At 60.5% G+C, this 20,235-nt stretch overlaps 3 protein-coding genes across 50 annotated transcripts in view; 1 reads left to right on the top strand and 2 right to left on the bottom strand.

Moving 5' to 3' along the window:
* Positions 1-6: 6 nt before the first annotated feature.
* On the top strand, positions 7-2,998 carry MDK (midkine). Of its 6 annotated transcripts, none has more exons than XM_005660939.4 (6): positions 7-233; positions 1,289-1,365; positions 1,484-1,651; positions 1,766-1,927; positions 2,267-2,332; positions 2,655-2,998. In XM_005660939.4, exons 2-6 carry the CDS (start codon positions 1,290-1,292, stop codon positions 2,678-2,680), a joined length of 498 nt encoding a protein of 165 aa, XP_005660996.1. In that variant the 5' UTR covers positions 7-233; position 1,289; the 3' UTR covers positions 2,681-2,998.
* CHRM4 (cholinergic receptor muscarinic 4) lies at positions 2,981-11,100 on the bottom strand. Of its 3 annotated transcripts, none has more exons than XM_003122828.6 (2): positions 10,938-11,100; positions 2,981-5,814 (listed from the first exon to the last, which is right to left on the bottom strand). In XM_003122828.6, the coding sequence occupies exon 2, from the start codon at positions 5,780-5,782 to the stop codon at positions 4,343-4,345; it is 1,440 nt and encodes a 479-aa protein (XP_003122876.1). In that variant the 5' UTR covers positions 5,783-5,814; positions 10,938-11,100; the 3' UTR covers positions 2,981-4,342. The 3 variants fall into 3 exon arrangements, with proteins under 3 accessions (XP_003122876.1, XP_084867460.1, XP_084867459.1); XM_085011334.1 differs by lacking the exon at positions 10,938-11,100 and adding an exon at positions 10,726-10,814; XM_085011333.1 differs by lacking the exon at positions 10,938-11,100 and adding an exon at positions 7,506-7,656.
* A 3,620-nt stretch (positions 11,101-14,720) lies between these two features.
* Positions 14,721-20,235, bottom strand: part of AMBRA1 (autophagy and beclin 1 regulator 1) — a 183,711-nt gene continuing 178,196 nt past the window's right edge. For 40 of the 41 annotated variants that reach the window (XM_085011243.1, XM_021085244.2, XM_085011242.1 and 37 more), the window contains one exon: positions 14,721-16,305. In XM_085011243.1, the coding sequence (XP_084867369.1) occupies positions 15,818-16,305 (488 nt within the window). In that variant the 3' untranslated portion in view covers positions 14,721-15,817. Of the gene's footprint in view, positions 18,551-20,235 lie in introns of all 41 variants that reach the window. The other variant, XR_014836996.1, reaches the window with a different exon arrangement.

Genomic DNA, 20,235 nt, shown 5'->3' with positions numbered 1-20,235 from the left:
AACAATGAAAGTGAAAGAGGTAGAGCGGGGCGAGGCCTGGCTTCTGGGGCCCCTCGGCCCAGTGGCCTTGGGCAAGCCCCCCCCAACCCCCCGACCTAAGCTGCGTTCGCTGTTTAGGGGATCGGATGAGGTGGTCCCCGAGGCCCCTGGGTCAGAAGGGCTGGGCATTTGCAGCTGCTGCCGGGCCGGGTCTGGAACTTTTCTCAGACGGCTCTTGTCAGCTCCAAATCCAGGTCTGCGCGCTCCTCCTCCCTCAACTCCCCAGCCCCCGACCCCTCCAACCTGCGCTTGGAGAAAGGCGGAGGGCCTCGGCACCCGCGACCCGTGCGCTTCCCCGGGGTTCCCGGGCCCAGCGCCCCCGACATCGAGCAGAGCATCTCCCCGCACCCTTAGTGAAGCATTCGAGGCGCGGGCTGGCACTTCTTCCCCAGCGTCTAAGGGGCCCTGGGAGATGGAGCAGGGCCTCGACGGGGTTAAATGCTGCACCCGGGCCTCGGGGGCCGGAGCCGCACACAGGCTCCCAGCGGGCCCCGCGCCGAGACCTGTGACACACCCGGGGCTCCGTGCTCCCTCCAGGTGGCCACCTAAGGCTTCGTGGCCGTGGAGGGAAGCTGGCGGCCAGCGGGGAGAGGGGACGGCAAGCAGGAGCCCAGGACCCACGGAGCCCGTGGTTGGGGGCCAGGGACAGGGCGTGCCAGGACCGGACGGAAGCCCGGGGCCGGGAGAGCTGGGCGTCTGGGGATGGAGGGTGTGGGGCCGACTGGCGGGAAGCTGGGGTAGAGGCTGGGGGCGCGGGGCGGGAGCGAAGGCGGGGACCGCGGGGTCGGGGGGCGGCGCGGGTTTGAGGGGAGGGGGCGGGACCTTCCTCGGTGGGGGGGGGAGGGGGCGGGGGCCCATGTGACCGGCTCAGACCGGTTCTGGAGACAAAAGGGGCCGCGGCGGCCGGAGCGGGACGGGCCCGGCGCGGGAGGGAGCGAAGCAGCGCCGGCAGAGAGCGAGTGAGTGCGCGGGGCCCCGGAGGGCGCACGGCGGCCTCGGCCCCTCGGCCGCAGCCGACCTGAGGGCTGGACGCGGGGTGGGGGTCTGAGCTGCGTCCCGGGCTGCAGACGGCCCCCGGGGGAGACGCCTCCCTCCGTGCGCCCCGGCGGGCGGCTAGGGGCCAGCGCCCCTGAGTCCGCCGCCGCCGCCGTACCAGCCCGACCCCTTGGGCCTGGAAACTGGGGAAAGGAGGTGGGAGGTCCACGCCTGCAGCCCCGGACGGGGACCCTGACCCGTGCTCTCCCCCCAGGATGCAGCGCCGAGGCTTCCTCCTCCTCGCCCTCTTCGCCCTGCTAGCGCTCACCGACGCGGTGGCCAAAAAGAAAGGTGATACAGGGGTTGAGGGATTGAAGGAGGGTCGAGGTGCGGCCGCGACCCCAGGAGGGGGTCTCTGCGAGAGTCTCTCCTGGCCCGGGTCCTGAGTTCTGTTCCCCGTGCGTTGTAGACAAAGTGAAGAAGGGCGGCCCGGGGAGCGAGTGTGCCGAGTGGACCTGGGGGCCCTGCACCCCCAGCAGCAAGGACTGCGGAGTGGGTTTCCGCGAGGGCACCTGCGGGGCCCAGACGCAGCGCGTCCGGTGCCGAGTGCCCTGTAACTGGAAGAAGGAGTTTGGAGGTGAGGTGGGGCGCAGGCGGAGGGTAGGCAGGGGTGGGGGTTGCCTGGGCAAACCGGTGGCGAGGGCGGCTGGCGGCCCAGCTCTGACCCCCGCCCCCCGCACTCTCCCGCCAGCTGACTGCAAGTACAAGTTTGAGAGCTGGGGGGCATGTGATGGGGGCACAGGCACCAAAGCCCGCCAAGGCACCCTGAAGAAGGCTCGGTACAATGCTCAGTGCCAGGAGACCATCCGTGTGACCAAGCCCTGCACCCCCAAGACCAAAGCCAAGGCCAAAGGTTAGTGAAGGGGGTGCAGTCGTCGCAGGGAGTTGCCCCACCTGTAAAGGGAATGATGAAGCCTGACGTTCTGCATTCTGACCAGCGACGTCTTGATGTGTTTGCCCTGGGGCTCCCTGTAGACAGAGACCGCAGATAAGTGGTCCTGAGGGCCTTGCAGAAGGTGCTCAGGAGATTGAAGTCTTGGCTCCAGGAAGGACAGAGCTGTTCTGTTGGAGCGTTTGGCCTCGGATTCAGGGAAGTGGACCTGGAAGGGCTTAGCTTTGCCGTGTCTCCAGCAGGAGGGGGCAGTTGCTATGTTGGAAGGACTTCACAGTCCATATTTCCTCCCTCCCTTAGCTTCATTTCTGACTCACAGCAGCCCTGGAGGCCAACAGGGTAGAGGTGGATCTGCCCACTTCTCAGGTGAGGGGGCAAGGCTATTGTCCAGGGCTGCTAGGACCAGGACAGGGACCGGGAACTTTTAAGTTTTTCTGATCCCAAGTGAAAGTCAAAGTTGGGGGACTGAGGACTGTCCAGCATCATAATGGCTGCCCTATCTTGCCAGTTTCCAGACCAGCTGATAGAGAACCACCAGGGGGCAGAATTTTCTTCTCTCAGATCTGTGTGTGTCAGGGGTGGAGGTGGGGGGGGGCCTCTCCACTGGGTCGCCCAAACCCCACTAATGCGGTGTTTTTTTGTTTGCTTTTTGTTTTTTTGTCTTGTTGTGTTTTTTCTTGTTTTACAGCCAAGAAAGGGAAGGGAAAAGATTAGCAGCCAGGCCTGGATGCCAAGGAGCCCCTGGCTTTACTCGGGGGCCTGGCCCACGCCCTCCTTCCACAGGCCCAAGAAATAACCCACCAGTGCCTTTTGCCTACTCGTTAGCTTTATCAATCATGCCCCGCTTCCTCCCTTTCATGCTCCCACCCCCACCCGCAAGTGCCCGGAGTGGGGAGGGACAAGGGATTCTGGGCAGCTTGAGCCTCCTCCCCTAAAGGGATTTGATTCCCCCCTGGGCCCGCTGTGCTCCTTCCCCTCAATGATGCCATTACTAAGAAACAAAATAAACTATCATTTTTTTTCCCAATAAAAGCTTTTCTTTTAATATATAAAAGCCCCTTCCCAGAGAGTTTGCTATGGTCATTTGTTGGAGGTGGGAGAGTGGAAGAAAGAGGACTGGAGGGAATGGTGGCTTTTGGGAGGTTGAGGGCTTGGCGGTGATGCTTCCCCAGAGTTCATGGAGAAAGGACAGTTAGGAAAATTTCTTCCAAGGCCCCCTACTGACCCCTGGAAGGGTGCTTCCACCAAGTCCCCTGAGCCTTTCAGTCCTCTCTCTCCAGGGGCCACAACCAGGGCTGGGGGAGGGAATCCGGGACACTCAGTGGAACGGACTCCCCATCTCCGCCTCACCCACGTAAAGGTCTTTTGGTCCAGCCCACTGTTGGATTGGAAATTTCTGTCCACTGGGAGAGTAGACATGGGGATTGCTTGTCTTCCCCAAGGGCCTCACACCCGCAGTCGCTGAAGCCTGCTGGGGAGGGGGGGGCATGTCCACCCCCATCTTCTTCCTGGTGACCCAGGTGTCCCTCACACTCTGCAGAGGCCAGCTGGGCAACACCACTCGCCACAGTCCCACCTTCGCTCTGCTCTGTGTGACCTGGGACCAGCTGTCTCCTTGGGGAGGGGGGCCAATTCTTCAGAATAACAAGGACCACTCCGCCCGGCCTGGGGCTCTGGGTGGCCAGACCTCGGTTCCTGAGTGAACCCCTGACCTCCCCCGCTGGCCCATCCTGAAGGTGACCAGGGCAGTGCTGGGAGGGGGCTGTGTTCGAAGCCCCTTCTGCCTGGCCTCCAGCCCACCCACCCTCCCACCCAACCAGAGCCTGGCTGAGTAGCTAGCTGCGGGGAGGGGGGATTTCTGCCCCTGGGGTGGGATCTGGGAGGAGGGGGCTGAGCCTACATGCGGGGTGCAAGGGGGGCAGAAAGCACCGATTCCAGCTGAGTGGGGGACCCTCCACTTCCATCTCCTTCCTGAGCCTCCTTTCCCAGGCACTGGCCCCTATGCTCTTCCCAAGGGGAGCCGGGCTCTGCTCTGCTCCAGATGTCCATTCTCTCACCACCCTGGCTGGTCACAGTGGGGCCAGTGCCCACGTCGGCCAGTGCCCCTCAGCTGCCTGAGGCAGGGCCACAGAGATGGGTCAGACGGTCCGGTTCAGTCACTTCCTGGGGCGGACTCTCCTCGGCCTGAGCAGAGATCTGGTCTCTGGATCCGGCCAGAGCGTCTTCCTCAGCCTCACAGGTCTTGGGGACCTCAGTTCTCTTCGGCGGCCAGTGAGCACGAACCCTCGAAAGTGCCTCCCAAACTCTCCCCCACAGCAGCCGAGCCATGCGGTCCCCCGCGCACACACCAGCGCCTCCTGTGGCACCCCTGCCTGCCTACCTGGCAGTGCCAATGTTCCGATACTGGCACAGCAGCAGGTGCCTAAAGGTCTTTTTAAAGGTGGCGTTGCAGAGGGCGTAGCAGGCCGGGTTGATGGTGCTGTTGACGTAGCAGAGCCAGTAGCCAATGGACCACACGGTGTCAGGGATGCAGCTCTGGCAGAAGGTGTTCACCAGGACCATGACGTTGTAGGGCGTCCAGGTGAGGATGAAGGCCAGCAGGATGGCAAAGATGGTCCGAGTCACCTTGCGCTCCCGGGCTGCCATCTGCCGCTTTTTGCGCACCTGGTTGCGGGCGATGCTGGCAAACTTGCGGGCCACATTGGCCGCCGGACGCATGCCAGCCGGCGTGGCAGGCACAATCTCGATGGCCGTCACACACTCATTGCCCGTCTGCTTCGTCACGATCTGGATCTTGGACCACTTGGAGGCCGGATTGAGGGTCCGTGGCTGTAGGGGAGGCGCCGGCGCCGCCGGCGTGGTGGCCTCTGTGGTCGACAGCTCCGTGGGTGGGCGCTCCTTGGTGTTCTGGGTGGCACTGCCCGAGCTGGACTCATTGGAGGTGTCCTTGTCGGCCACGGGGCGCGGCGGGGGCGGCAGGACCGGCGGGGGGGCCTCCTCCAGCTTCCCGTTGCGCAGCTCCCCCCGGGCGGCGGCCTCTCCCGGGGGTGGCTTCTTGACGCTCTGCTTCATCAGGGGGCTCTTGAGGAAGGCCAGGGGCTTGGCCTTCTTCTCCTTCGGGCCTTCGGGCCGGTGCTTGTGGACGCGGCTGCGACTGGCCAGGGAGATGTGGACGTAGAGCACCGTCATGATGACCACGGGCAGGTAGAAGGCGGCGATGGCCGTGCCGAAGGTCACCGCCGGGTTGGACAGGAACTGGATGAAGCACTGGTTGTCCGGCACCGTCCGCTTGCCCACCACAAACTGCCAGAACAAGATGGCCGGGGCCCAGAGCACGAAGGACAGGACCCAGGCGGCGGCGATCATGAGGCCGGCCATCTTGGTGGTGCGGCGGGCCGGGTAGGTGAGCGGCTTGGTGACGCAGAAGTAGCGGTCAAAGCTGATGATGAGCAGGTTCATGACGGAGGCGTTGCTCACCACGTAGTCCAGGGCCAGCCAGAGGTCACAGACCACGGCGCCCAGAGGCCAGTAGCCCTTGATGATGTACACGGTGTAGAGGTTCATGGAGAAAGCGCCGATGATGAGGTCGGCGCACGCCAGGCTGAAGAGGAAGTAGTTGTTGACCGTCTGCAGCTGCCTGTTGACTTTGATGGACAGCATCACCAGGATGTTGCCCACGACAGTCACCAGGCTCAGGGAGCCCGTCACCGTGGCGATGAACACCATCTCCACCGTCTCGTAGCGGTTGTGGGTCGCCGTGACCAGGCGCACAGACTGGTTGCCCGCGCTGCCGTTGACGGGTGTGACGTTGGCCATTTCGGGCCGTGGCCGTGGGCAGCAGACGGTGTCTGGGGGAGGAAGGAGAGAGCAAGGGGGTGAACCGTGGAAGCGGACGGACAGACGGGAGGGGCAAGGTGGGGTGAACTGGAGTCAGGGTGCCTGCCGGAGCAGAACCTGCAAGCGCTCTGGTGTGACCCTGCCTCCTGTGTTGGTGCAGCCACCGTTTACGGAGCGCCTGCTCGGCGTGGCCCCGCTGTAGGTGCTGGGGTTAGAGGTGAGGGGGACACACGCAGGCCCCACGCTCACCGTCCTCTCGGGAAGACCTACAAACGCATGAGCAACACAAAAGTGCTAGAAAGAAAAACAAGGCAGGTGACGGTGAGTGAGTCAGAGGACAGACAGGGACGGCTCCCTGCTGGGTGATCAGTGAAGGCCTGTTGGAGGATCAGGATCGGGATGAGGAGGAGGCGGCAGCTGGGCGAGGAGCTGCAGAGAGCGGCCTAGTCAAGGGCAATGGCAAGAGCAAAAGTTCGGAGGCCTGTCTCTGTGAGGCAGGGACGGAAGGCCCCGCTGGGTGGCGCCCGGGGAAGCCAGGGGGAGGGGGAAGGCACGAGTGGTCCCAGACTTGAGCCTGAGGCTCTGCCCGAGGTGTACCTTCATTCACCCACTGGGTCATTTCTTAACCAAACATTACTAGGGACCTGCCCTCCAATCCCTACGGAAGGCGTGGGGACAAAGGCCAGAGTGTACACTAGCAGCTCGCATTTATTGTCTAAGTGCCGGGCACTTTCCACAATTTTTATTTTTTTAATTTTTAATTATTTTTTTTCCATTTTTTGGCCACGCCTACAGCAGGTGGCCGCTCCCAAGCCAGGGATCGAACCCATGCCACAGCAGCCACCTGAGCTGCTGCAGTGACAACACCAGGTCCTTAACCCGTTGCACCACAGGGAAACTCCCACACTTTTTATAAATATTAATGCATGTAATCCTTACAACAAACCTATGAGGTAGGTACTGTTATGTTTTACTACCTACAGATGGGGAAACTGAGGCACAGAAATGCTAAATAACCTGACGGAGGTTCCACAGCTCCTTGACATCAGGTTGCTGTCCCAGAGCTAAGGGTTCTGGCAGAGGCCCAAAGAGCCATAGGAGCCAGTGATCCCACCTGGGGGGAGGCTCCCCAGAGGACCAGAAGAGGTGACATGGAGCTGGGACTCCAGAGAGGAGGAGGAGGAAGGTGCTGAGCAGAGAGGCTTAGGGAGGTAGTGCTGCTGTGGAATATCCCCTCCCAGGACCCTCTCCTGTCCCCAGGGCACGTGGCTGCTGGGATCTGTCAGGAAGACCTGGGAGGAATCAGAAGTCTAAAGGGCATCTCAGCTGGGGAAGGTCACACAGGGCTTCCCAGGGGGCCAGCACCCACCCCAAGCCCCAAATGGGGACCCAAAGGGTGAGCGAGTGTTCCAGAGGGGAGAGAGGGGCTGCAGCAGGGGAGCCTGTGGGCAGCCTCTGAGGGGCCCCTGTGTCCAGGCCCCCCAGTTGGTGAGCCCCACTGGGGTCCCCCGAGCACCAGGCCCCTCCCTCGTGCTCCTCCGGTCTCCTCCCGCTCTTCCTCTCCCCTGCATGTGAGGGAGGCCCACGCCCAGCGCGCCATGCCAGGGCAGCCGCTCAGCCCAGCCTCCTTCACACCCGCCAACACACACACCATTACACACGCGCACGGCCCCATCACCGCCCTGCCAGCCCCGCAGCTCACTGTCTATATACACAGGTCTGTGCGTCTGTAGACACAGGGAGAGGCAGCGGGATATGGAGGAAGGAGCCTGTGCCCTCAACCCCTGGGTGCGCCCAGGCTCCAAGACCCGTGGGGTCTAGCTGTGCGGCCTTGCTCGAGCCACCTCACCATCCTACACCTCTTTCCCATTTGCAAATTAGCGAGGACTCCTGTCCTGGGACAGCCTCCCTCTCGGAGGCCAGCAACTCCACTCCATCTCAAGTATGAACATGAATGTGGACTGGAGACGAGAGCCAGGTGCCAGGGAGACCCCCGCCTCCCCAAGCCTGGCCTCAACCCCCCTAAGCCACCGTCGCAGATGCAGACCCAGCATCCCGATGGCCTCGTAGTTCCAATTCGCATGCCCAAATCCTTGGTTCATTGGAGAGGCTCAGAGACGGGTGGTGCCACCCCCAAGGTCACAGAGGAGTCAAGGGCAAAGGCCAGATACCGCCTTCTCCCGGGGGTCTCTGACAGCCCTTTTCAGCGCTGAGAGACGCCAAAGTGGAACCTCAGGCACCACCCTCTGAGGCGGAGGGCAGACGCACCCAGCGTGGGGCGGCTGTTGTCCCCAGGCAGGCGCAGCGTGGGCCGGAGTGATCTGTGAGCCAGCCCCAGGGGAACCCTCCCCTTTGTCTCCCAGGGTCAGGACACAGGCCAGTGACATCAGAACAGGGCTGGTGGTACCAAATAGGAAAGACATAATAGCTCCTGTTTATTGAGTGTTAACTATGAGTCAGAAATCCCTCTGAGCTTTTTATATAGATTATCGGGTTTAATCCTTACAGCCGCCTGAAAAGGCAGGTGCTATAAGTATCCTCATCTTGTCAAGATAAGTACCTTCTTACAGATGAGGTTAATGTTAATTAACTTGCCTAAAGTCCCCCAGTGTGGAGGTAGGGGCGGGGGCAGGATTAGAACCCAGGAGCCACCTTCTTAACCCCAAGGTGCTCCTGCTGCCAGAGCTGATTTCCTGCCTCTGCTTTCCCTACTCAAAACCACACCTAGTACTGGATGGGGGGAGGCCTGGATAGGGACCCTTTCTATCTCCTGCCAGCTTCCCCACTTAGCTCTCCCAGAAGAGGAGACCTTTTGTCTCCATGGGGATAACTTGTTTCAGGTGGCTGAGGGTAGAGTCCCACCCTGGGCCAACTTGGGGAAAAGCTGCCAGCTGCAGACTGGGCGAGACAAACACTCTCCTTGCTCCCCCTCCCCCAAATGTCTCTCTAGACCCCCGGGGGTCACCCGCAGACGTTCTCACCGAAGCCCTCTCTGGTCCCGTTTCTCTGGGATCCAGGCCCGCCTGTAACCTGGGCAGGCGAGCAGCCGCCGCCCAGGGCCCTGCACACCGCTAGATGGCAATGTCGGTCCCTGGGTGCCCGCTCCGGACCTAGAGCGGGCGGCTGCTATTCGCCACCGCCCCCAACTCCAACGCGACTGGGAACGCAGAGGAGGTCCCAGGCCGGGCCTCCCAGGGGAAGGACGTGGGGCCGCCTCGCCAGGCCCCACCCGGGAGCAGCCGCCTTTGGCTCCGCGTAGGGTTCAATGGTGGGAAAGTTAAGGGCGCCCGGTCCCACCCCGCACGCGGCGGCGAGGAACGTGTGGGCGGGAAGGCGGGTGCGAGTTCTGTTTGTGTGTGATTACTGGGGAGCGCGAGTAGAAGCTAGTAGCTGTCTGCATGTGCGTGTGTGCGCTCGGCCACGCCTGGATACCAGTGCGCCCGTGTGCGTGTGAGCATGCTCGCGCCGTATGGACACGTGCGTGTGCATGCGTGTGTGTGTGTGTGCCCGGAATGCTGTGGCCGGGTGGATGCACACGGTTCGGGCGTGAGCTGTATCTATGAGCTTGGGTACGCGAACAAATGCAGCGCCCACAGTGGGTGACCCGCCACATTCTAAACACCCTTGCTGGGAGGCTCAGCCCAGACCTCAGCCGTCTGAGCGGGAAGGTCGGACCAAGAACCTGGATCGGACCAAGAACATGGATCGCGCCGCGCTCCTGTAAGGGGAAAGGCCGCCGGCAGGACCGCAAGGCCAGACTACAGTCTGGGCTGCGACGGACCCCCTGACCTTGGGGCGTCGTCTTAACTGAGCGCCCTGTGGTGTCTGCGTCCCCAGCGCTTTGGTGCCGAGTCTAAGACTGCGACTGACTGACTTCTGTCGACGGGGCCCCTGCTAGAGTCGCTCAACCTTGCCCTACAGGTTCAACTTAGCGTGCTCACTGCGCAGTTATCATCAAAGGGCGCCAGGTCTGCCGGCAGGAGGGTGCGGGACTCCCATGACAGGGAGGCCCAGTCGGGACTTGGGTCAGGCGCGTGTAAGATTCTTCCCTAGCCCACACTCCTAACCCTGAACCCCGCGGGAGAGGCACCGCCCGGCCCCAGCACTAGAGTGGGCACCCGGTTTCTCAAGCCCTGGGTTTGGGCAGGCCTCGAGGGCCGATTTCGGAGTTAATTACCCGGCCCATCTGGAGGCTCCTCCACGTCTCCGTGGTTGTCGAAGGGGCCCTGGCTCTCCAGTGCCCCACCTTCCCCCAACCTCTTAGAGCGCAGTTCCTGCAGCCTGCTGGCGTGGGCGCCGTGCTTTCCCGGGTCCTGGAGCCCCCCTTTCCCGGACGCGGTGGGAGCGTGTGTCCCTGGACGCCGTGGGGTGGGAGTGGGGGTGGAGGTGGGGTGCGAGTCCTTTATTCCTAGGCGCTCACTCTAGGGCTCTGGGAAAGCTGTGGTGCCAGGATCTATTCCTGGGGCGGGAGAGGAGACTCAGGAGTTCACGGGAGGGAGAAGGGACGCAGGGGATTTGGCACCGACACTACGCCTGACACTTCCGCCACGGGGCTCCAGGCTTGACGCCGCATCTCCCGGTCTCCGAGCCTGGGAAACGAGGAGGGGAGTCCTAGAGGGGGGAGGGGCTCCAGGAGCGGGCAGGGGTGTTTTCCGTCGGGATTCAAGGTCGCTGATGAAGGATTCCCTGGACTGGAGTGGGCAGGCAGCCCCCGGGGGGAGGGGGGGCGGGGAGTCGGGCGGGAAAAAGGCTCCTTGGGGCTCCAGCGCCCAGCGCCTTGCAGGGCAGCCGGTGGAGGGCTGACGTGCGGGGTCCTGCCCCCGACGGCTTGCTTCCCCAGGCTCCTGGGGGGCTGTGGGCGGGCACACACGCTACCCCCTCCCTCCGACCTACTGAATGTCCATTCCTTCCCAGAAGAGCACCTGGAGAAGCCTCCGAGCGACTCCGGCCTTTCTTCCAGAGGGCCCTTCACCCCTGGGCCCTCTGCAGCTCCCAGCACCGCGCTCGCCCCGGAAGAAGCCCGGGGCCCTGTCCTGGTCGGGCACGCCTCGGCGAGCCTCAGGGGGTCCAGGCGCCTCGCGTCCTTCTCTCCCAACCGAGTCCCCCGCCCCCGCGCCGCCGCGGAGTCACTTACCCAGACACCTCCGCCCCGTTCCCCTCGCACCTGACAGACGGCGGGACCGGCGGGTGGCCCCACGGGCCAGCAGGCGGGGCGGGCGGCCGGGCCGCGGGCCGGGGGCGGGGACGGGGTGCAGAGGGGCGGCCCCTGCTCCGCCCGCAGCTCCCAGCGCTGTGGCTCCGACTCGCGCTCACGCTCGCACTTTTCCCCGAGCCGCGTGATGTCACGGGGAAGCAGCCAATCCTGGTGGGGCCGCGCCGCCCGCCCCGGGCCGGCCACCCAAAGGGGAGGCGCGGGGGGCACCACCCGGGGCGTCGGGGACCCCAGCTACGCGCGCCCCTCACTGGAGCCGGCCGGCAGCTCCCCACTTGGACACTGTGGGGGCACCGCCCACGGTCGCCAGTTCTGCTTAGCGGGGGGCGCTGCCCTCCTAGGAGGCTGGGGGTGGGGTGGGGTGTCCGCGTTGTCATGGGGACGAGGCGCCCCCTCGCGGGCTGGGAAGGGAGCTGGCAGCCCCGTCTGGCTACGCTCCCGCCTCCGCTCTGACCAAGCGCCCGGGACCTGGAGGTGGTCCCGCTCCCCGCCCGAACCTCACTCCTTACAAGGTCCCACTCGTAGCAGGACCGCGGAGTCGCGAGTGTTTGACCCCAACAGGAGGTACGGGTAGGTGGGACCAGCTCTACTGCCACGGTTCCGTCGGGGCAGAGAGCCGAGGGCCAGTGGTTTCTAGCCTCGGGTCTGCCTGTTGGCAACCCGGCAGTCAGAGAAGAGGGTCGCCGTCGGGGCCTGGGGAGGAGCTGGAGAAAAAAGCCAAGCGACGGTCCCCAGAGAGGAGCCCGCTCATCGTACACAACCCCTCCCCGCCTCCCATTCCTGCCGCCCGGTTCCCTGCTCTCGCGCTCCAGGCTGGGAAGGGAGGGCGCACCCTCTCCCCAGCCCCGGGAATGGACCTGCAGTCAGCCATCCGCGGCCCGGGAGGCAAGTTCATTGATGCCTGTGAGGGAAAATTGAGTACCCAAGGTCACCCGGAGCGGAGCCCAGAGTGCGAACTGCAGGTCTCGAGGTGTTCAGAACCCCAAGGGCCGGACCCTCGGAATCTGGGGCTCTGCCTGCGCGGAGCTGGAGGGCCCGCTGGGGCGCTCGCGGGACCGAAAGCTGGGCGGTTTCAGCACCTCGGAGAGCTCCACCTCGGCCCTGACCTTGGCGGCTCCGCTGCTCCAGCGTTTCTGCCTCCCTGAGCGGCCCTTCCCGGGCCAGCCAAGGTCCGACTCGCCCTCACTGCCCGGGCCTCGAGACTTGTTCCTCTAAACTCTGAGCCCAAGCACCCGATTAACCTTAAGACAGATGGTTCCTTCTCTTGGAAAAACAAGTCTTGCCCCCCCACCCAGGGCTTGGCGCGGGGGGCGGGGGCGGGGGTTCTGCGGTGTGTGTGGGGTGGGAGGCAGAGGCGACCTGGCAGTGGAGGAGGCCTCTGGAGCAGGAAAGAAGGGACGAGAACCTGGTGGGGCTCTTGGTGCTGAGTTCTTCGTGCAGAAAGGAGGCGGAGGTCGGGTCCCCAGCGCTCCCAAGGTGGGGGGTGGGGGTCGCTGGAGTCAGCAGTCTGGGCTAGAGTGAGAAGCCATCATCCTTTACAGACTCTCATAACCAAGGATGAAAGAAGCCCTACTGCTCTTGTTCCCACTTCACAGATGAACAGTCTCTGTTGGTTCATGTGATAATCAAATGACAGTCTGCACTGGTTCCCCTTTTCCATATCCCTCCTAGGGTCTGGGAGAGGGTGGTGCTCATAGGAGGGTGAGAGAGAGAGAGAGAGAGAGAGCGCGCGCGCATAAGCAGGATGTGAGGAAGCCAGATACTTAAAACTGTCAGATGGGAAAACAAGGCCACTGGAGGCCACAGAAACTAGAAGTCTCCAACCACTGCCTTGAGTTCTTCCAGAAACTGTCCGGCAAAGCTGCTTGCTCCAGTTTCTCCAAAATTCCTACTATTGGGTAAGGGCCTTTGGTCTCCCCCAATCCCAGACCCCACAGTGTAACTGTTGAGAGCTGATTTAGAAACCAGGGGACTTGATTTAGACTTTACTCTGTCTTTGCTCCAACTGGCCCCATGGACATCTTGGTCCATGAAGTCCAAAGAACTGCTCTGAAGCTCTTTCCTCATCTCCAATTGGGTTGCTGAGCTTGGCCCCACTGACCCCCACAACCTTGTTAAGATATGCAAGGGGGCCTGTGAAGGTGCTACTGGGAAGGCTCTACCCATCAAGCAAGGGCTAAGGGGTTGGTGTGGGGACAGAAGGTGTTGACAGGTAGGAACTAGATGCATCCTTGGCAAGAAAGTACAGAGGTGAGGCCAGGCAGGGCTGAATTTCTATCACCTCATCCACAAGGCCTCCTCGTACCCCTTTTCCCAAAATAACAGAGCAAGTCAGGGTCCCATTTGGGTTCAAAACCTGGCTGCACTGGTTAGTTGTGTGGTTTGGGTATACCAGTACCAAACTCAGAGGGTTTTTGTGATAAGGACTGAGAATAAACATCGAATTACACTCAACAATTCACAGTCCCCACTGTCAGACCAAGTAAATCTTCCTCCTGCTGAGGAGAGCATGTAGATGAAAGCAGGGACTGCACTGGGGTACCCTTCCCCTTCTATCCTTTAATGTGTAGTTCAAATCTCACTTCTTCAACAAGGACTTGTCCTAACCACTCCAGTGCTCTTGGTGCTGGAAGTAACTTTAAGAGGTTGCATAGCTCTGCCTCCCACTATAAAGAAGAGAGTGGAGAAAAGGCATGTGGCTTGCTCAAGGTCTCACAGCTAGCTGATGTGTCTCTTTGTCCAGAATGTGCTATAATAATTTCTAAATAATTCTAGTGTTCCTCACCATATAACTCCTTGCCCACATCATCCTTTGGTTTTGTCTCTGCAGAACCTATAATTCTGCACGCCCCACAGTGTCCAGGACAGAGTTGAGCACTCAAGTTACTGAAGAAGTCCTTGTTGCTGGTTTTCCTGTATACCTCTGTGAGAGCAGGGGCAAATATCCCTCTCTGGCTTTCTTTCTTTTTGGGGGGCTGTACCCACGGCATATGGAGGTTCCCAGGCTAGGGGTCAAATTGGAGCTGTAGCTGCTGGCCTACACCACAACCACAGCAATGCTGTCTGCAGCCTACACCACAGCTCACAGCCAGATCCTTAACCCACTTGGTGAGGTCAGGAATTGAACCCATGTCCTCATGGATACTAGTCGGGTTCATTACTGCTGAGCCACGATGCGAAATCCCTTTCTCCCGCTTTCTAACTGGCTTTAAACTAAATGGCCAAGGCAGGTCCCGTACTCACTGTACCGAGGACACGAAGGGAAACCTAAGCACCAAATGGTGTCTTAGGGGGATGCCTACAGGTAAGACCAAGCTCCCTGCCGGCCAACCCAGACACCCATTAATGGGTGCTGTCCCAGAACTGGAGGGGAGCCAACTTTCTGGCCAGTTACATCTTCATCCCAGGCCCATCATCCTGGGTAGGAAGCAATCAAGATGAGTAATCTCGTTCTCACCTAACCCCCCCACCCACCCCTCACTGCTGTGAAGGCTGCCCAATCCGTAGCAGGCCCCCGGGAAGCAGGAGGTGGTGGTACACAGAGATGGAGCATGAAACAGGTGGCAGCCCTTACCTGAGTGGCTTCTGCTGGGGCACCACAGGGCTGGAAGAACCAGGGTGGCTCAGTTCAGTGATCCCAGTGTCTCCCCTTCAATCACCACCCCCTCCTCCACCCCCCATGGAAACAAAGAGAGAGGAGCGTGGTGAGGGGCATGTCATCATTTTAATGATGTAGATCTTTGGTGTTTCCCTCATTTGCAGTCAGACTATCCCCTCTCCTCCCACCACAATGTTTCTATGATGAGTTACAAACAGAAAAGAAATCACGTTTTCATACTAAAAACAAAATAATCAGAGCCTTGATTTCTCCACTAGAAACTACACATACAGTTCAAGATTCCACATGCAACACCTTAAATCACAGACCAAGACCTCACATTCTGACCTGGAGTCTCATCCCCTCCCCCAGCCTTGGGCTGGCTTTGGCCTAGGCTCAGGTAATACTGACACCCACAGTTGCTGCTCTGAGAGCCTTTGGGGAGGTGGTGGGGTGGGGAAGGAGGAGCTTGGCAGACAAGCCCTGGGGGCTGGCCAGCCTACCCCCCACCTCCTGAGTGAGGACCTGCCCACCGTCCCTTGACCCCATCCTGTATCAGGCAAGCAGGTTGCCCCCTCCACTGCATGGCTGTTCCCCACCAGTAAGTGCTGGAAGCCCCTGTCCTCAGGAATCCCGGAGCCTGGCCTGACCCCTGACTGTGGTCTCTGTGGGGTAGGATGATTATAGAGAGGCTGAAGCTCTGGAAGGCTCAGAAATGGAGGTGGTTTCTGGGGGCTAGGCTGCTCCTCCTGCTCCTGGGCTCCTAGTGGCTCTGCCCACACGACAGGTGAACAGGGCGAAGCTGCCCCAGGGGCCACTGTCAGGATGGTTTGGCCCAGATCTGGAAGACTGTTTGCCCTTCTGGGGGCTCTCTGCCCAGTGCCCGGTCCCTTGAGCCATGTTTCTAGGAGAAAGGAGGGGGGCGGTTCATGGCAGGGATACCTACTTTCTCCTGCACTCACCCCGAGCACAGCAGTGTGTGGCTCCCCTGGGCTCCAGATCCTGGAAGGTTCTAGTCTCTGGAGGCAAGCCTTGCCCATTCGACTGCCTCATGCCTGCTGACCTGGACTCCCTGTCGACCCCCCACCCTCTTGCTCCTGTTTCCTGACGCAGCCTGCGGCTCCTCCGCGAGTCCAGTTCCCAGTCAGCTGTGAGGTCCGGTTTCTGCTCAGCGGTTCGAGGGGAGGCACCAGTGCACACGTCTCTACCTGTTCCGTGGCTCCCCACTGGGGCCCGCAGCCTCCCCCCTGCTGCTGCCCCCGCTGTCAAGAAGGTGGCTGTTACTGGTCAGGTCGCAGTGCAGGGTTGGTCCCTCAGTGCTGGGAAGGGGCGCAGGAGGAGGGACAGGGGAGGAGGGGGGCAGGGGTGGCTCCCGCCCAGGGGTACCCGGCTGGTCCCAGGAGGCTGTCCGGGGGCTCAGGCCTCGCTCAGCCAGCTGCCCAGCTTCCGGAAGCAGTCCCCGAGAGGTGGAGGGCTGGGGCGAGGAGGTACGCGCGGCCCCGGGCTCGGTGCCCGTCTGGGAGCTGCGGTGGATGCGGTGGCTGACGATGATGTTGTTGCCGAAGCCGCCCATGGAGGCCATGGTGGTGCTCTGCTCTCGCTGCACCACGGCTGTCATGCCCCCCTCCGCCATCAGCCGCTGGATCCTGCTGAGCGCGTCTTCCCCACTGGCACCGAGCTCTGAGCCCTCCCCTGGAGGGCACAAAGCAGGAGAGGGAATTAGCTGCTGGCCCAGGCCTCTGTGTCAGGCAGACAACTGCTAGTGGGAGCTGGGGGATTCTAGCTAAAAGCAGAACCAAGAGGCCGGCCAGTCCTTCATTCTGAGAGTCAATCAGAGGCTTGAAGGCTAGATCAGACTCCCCAGATGCCCATAATTCATACTTCTGTTTGACTGCTAGGGAAACCGAGGCCTTGCTGGCCCAGGCTGCTCAGTTAAGAGGTGGGGCAGGACCAGAAGCCAGGAGTCCGACTTTAACCCTCTGGGCACCAGTGGCAGGCTGGTCACACATTTCATGGAGGTGGCTGAGGAGGCAGCCCGGATGGATAAACTGATAGATCTGGCCCTAGGACAGGGCCTGCTGCTTGGTCTTTGGAAAGCCAGGGCATCATATGCAGTGTGGCCTGAAAGCAAAGGTCTGCTCTGCTCCACTTCAAAGCTCTGTGGTCTCTCCTCTTTGCTGTTCTGTTTATATCACACGAGGAAGATTTGCAACTGTTTTCTGGAAGGCGTTGATTATCTTGCTTTACCCACCACCTTCCCCAAGTTATTTCCCACATATTGTCCTCCTGGGGCTGGAGGTCTGATAACCCTTATCTTTCTCGAGAGGCAGTCAACTGCACCAGCCTGAGGCTTCAGCCCACGTCTCTAGGGGGCAAGAGGGAAGGTCGTGCTCCTTCTCCAGGGGCCTGAGCACTCCCTTCCATGTGAGCAGATGAGGCTCTGGCTCAGATCTCAGTTCTCGCTCACTAGCTGCATGACCCTGGACAAGTCCCTCGCCATCCACATCCCTCAGTTTCCTGATCTGCAAAACATCCCGCCTGCAAGGTGCCAGGCAGAGGGAATGAGATCCTGCTCACCCAGGACCTGGTGCAGAGCGGGCATTCAGTTGGTGGTGGCTGCTGTGAATGGCCTGGACTCAGCAGGAGCTCTACCCTGAGGAAGATTCCTCCAGCCTGCGCTCAGCCCTGATGGGGCAGAGAAGCGGTCCAAGCCTGTGGGCGGCTACAGTCACAGCTCCTGGGCTGCCAGGGCTGCTCTACCAAACTACAGGTTTGTTTCCTGTGGCTACTCGTTGGCCACTCGGGATTCTGCAGTTTGGTGGGTTCTGATGGTGAGTTTTTTGCTTTTTAGGGGGTACTTCTCACTGGCTACCTGTGCCAGACTTTGCTTGCGCTCACACTGCCCAGAGCCTTCTCGCCTGCCTGTCAGAGCTGCACTTCACACACTTTTCCCCAGCACCGAGTGGCGGCTCTCTCCTATGTCCCACTTGCTTTTCTCCAGATTTCCTGGTTAAATTCTACCCTCCTACCCCTCAACTCCTTAAGGCAGCTGCCCTCACGCACTGCCCCCTCAGGCAGCTCAGTGCCAACTCCCAGGGCAGAAGGAAGGCAAAGCTGAAGTACTTCGCTGGGAGTTCTTCTGTGGGCAAGAGCCACCCAGCAGTGCGTGGGTCAACCCAGCGCCTCAGGGCCAGCACAGCTTCCATGCTGTGACCCAAAAGGGCTGCCTGGGGAGGGCCTATGGGGACCTCCCTGTGCTCACTGCCCCCCCGCCCTGCTTTCTAAGAACTCTGCGCACTGAGGGCCTCCCGAGCCCAGTCTCGGGTGTGTGGTGGGCTGGCCCTGGGCCTGCTGGCACTGGAGCTCACTGGGCCAGGCTCTGCGTTTGGTGAACTACCAGCTCTCTCCCTGCAGATCACTTCAAGGATCTGCTGTTGGCACTTGGGTCTGGGCCCCCCACCTCCCACCCTTTCTGCTCCCACTGTGCCTGTGGCTCCAATTCTGGCCACGTCACACCACGACTGTGGCTGTACTTTTCATCTCTCGCCTTTGCATTCAGCCTCCATGCTGCGCTTACCATTCTAAACAAGCTCTGATCCACTGACATCTGCTCCAGTTCATGGTCTGTTCAAAACCCAGGAGCTCCAAGAGTCCTCAAATAGTTAAGACTCCTTAGCATGATATTCAGGGACAGGTCAGGTCCTAGCCACTTCCCTAACCATGCCCTCTTCCTGCACCCAGCGACCTCACTGACGGTGACTCGGAGCTGCTGTACGCCTGCCTGCCCCCGTCTGCACACACTGAGGATGCTCCACTTGCCATGCACTTGCCCATTTCCCCACATCCAAAGTCCACTTGTGGAGTTCCTGCTGTGGCCTCAGTGGATTAAGTAAGGATCCGGTGTTGCCACAAGTTGCGGTATAGGTTGCAGACACGGCTCGGATCCCATGTGGCTGTGGCTGTGGTGTAGGCTGGCAGCTGCAGCTCCGATTTGACCCCTAGCCCGGGAACCTCCATATGCCGTGGGTGCAGACATAAAAAGAAAAAAGCCCACTTGCCCGGCCTCCTGGGGGCTCTAGCTGGGAGCGGCTGCTCCTGCTGAGCCCTCACAGTGATCCACACCTCTCTGCGTCAAAAGTTATCCATGGCTGTGGCATCTCCCTTCCTGGTCTAAGTTCCTGCAGGTCTCAGCCTAAGTTTTATTCCCCTTTGGGTCCAGTGTCTAACGCATGAGCTTGCACTTGGTGCCTAACTGTCAAATAAACGTGTGGGTGAATAAAGGGCTCCCAGGCTGCCTACAGGCGTTTCAGACAAGGTGGCTTCTGAAGATTGGTCACATGTTACGCTTCTGCCATGGAGATGAACTTATATGAGGTTAATTCTGCTGTCTCCTTCCCTGTAGCAAAAGATTTTTTTCCTGTCTTTGAAAAATGGGAAATAAATTTAGTGTTGACAGGAAATCATTTCCTAGGCAAGTTCTAAGATACGTTCTGGATGCAGAGGCCAGGGTGGGATCGGGAACTTCCCACAGCCCCCGATTCTGGGGTTTCACTGTCCAGAAGAGAGGAGGAGCTGCCCTTCCCGACCTCAGAGGGCACACTACTGCAGCTGGTCTACTGCCTTCACTAGACAACACAAGCTCTAGGCAACCTTCCCAACAGTCAGACAGAGTCACGGGCTCCCCAAATAGCGCAGCCCAGCCAAGCTGAGGGGCAGGGTCTGCCCTTGCTCAGTTCATTCAGCCCATATACTTCCTGAGCAGGTCCTCTCCCTTTCTGAGTGACAGGGTAGGAAAGCTTTAAAGCTGGACAAGCAAAAATACCACCACCTGCAAATGCCCCCTGTGGTAGGCTCCTCCTAGAAGTCCCAGGCAGAGCTAAATGGATTTTAATCAAACATTTATAGAACATGAAAATGAAGAATAGCCTGGGGACCCTTCGGTGCCAGCTAATGGGAAAGGGCTAGGGGAGGGGCAGCCCACAAAATGGTAACTGCCACCAGCTGGTTTCCTATACCAATAAACCTAGGCCCCTGGTGTGTCTGCAGGGATACACAGGTGGTGTCCCCACTACCGACCCTGCCTTCTAGCTGAGCCCGAAGGGTTAACCAACCTGATGAGGGTTTCCTCTACATGTTCCTGCAGATGTGGCCACCAGTTTGCTAACCTGGAGAGAAGTGGCAGGGGTGTGTGTGTGTGTGTGTGTGTGAGTGAAGCACTGCAGGGCCAGAGTGCAGGGCCTGGCTCCAGGCCCAGAGGAGACATGGCAGGCCCGTCACAGCCATCACAGGTCAAGGCCATACCCCTTCTCCCCTTACTGTTTTCTATGTGTGGACTTTCTAAAAGGGACTGGCGCTCTAGGCACAGTCCACAGGGAGCCGTCTGAACTACCTTGCCAAGCCCTGGCTCCTGAATGCCAGCCCTGCTGAAGAGCACCTCTGGCCTCTGAAGGGCTCACCTCTACCACCTGCTCTTCTTTGCGGGGAGGTAACTAGGAAGGAACAAAGTTCTGGCCTCTGAAACCAGGAAAGAAGACCTCCATCCCCCTGCCAGCCTATCACCCCGACTCCCAACTAGGAAAAAAGGATCTTAAAACTGATTGGAGTTGATGCCAATCAAGAAGA

The sequence above is a fragment of the Sus scrofa genome, chromosome 2 (genome assembly GCF_054392235.1).
Source record: "Sus scrofa isolate SSC_HxYL_T2T_F1_AM1 chromosome 2, Sscrofa_HxYL_maternal_Yorkshire_Landrace_v2.0, whole genome shotgun sequence".
Lineage (NCBI taxonomy): Eukaryota > Metazoa > Chordata > Mammalia > Artiodactyla > Suidae > Sus > Sus scrofa.
This window is presented reverse-complemented; position numbering and strand designations above follow the sequence as displayed.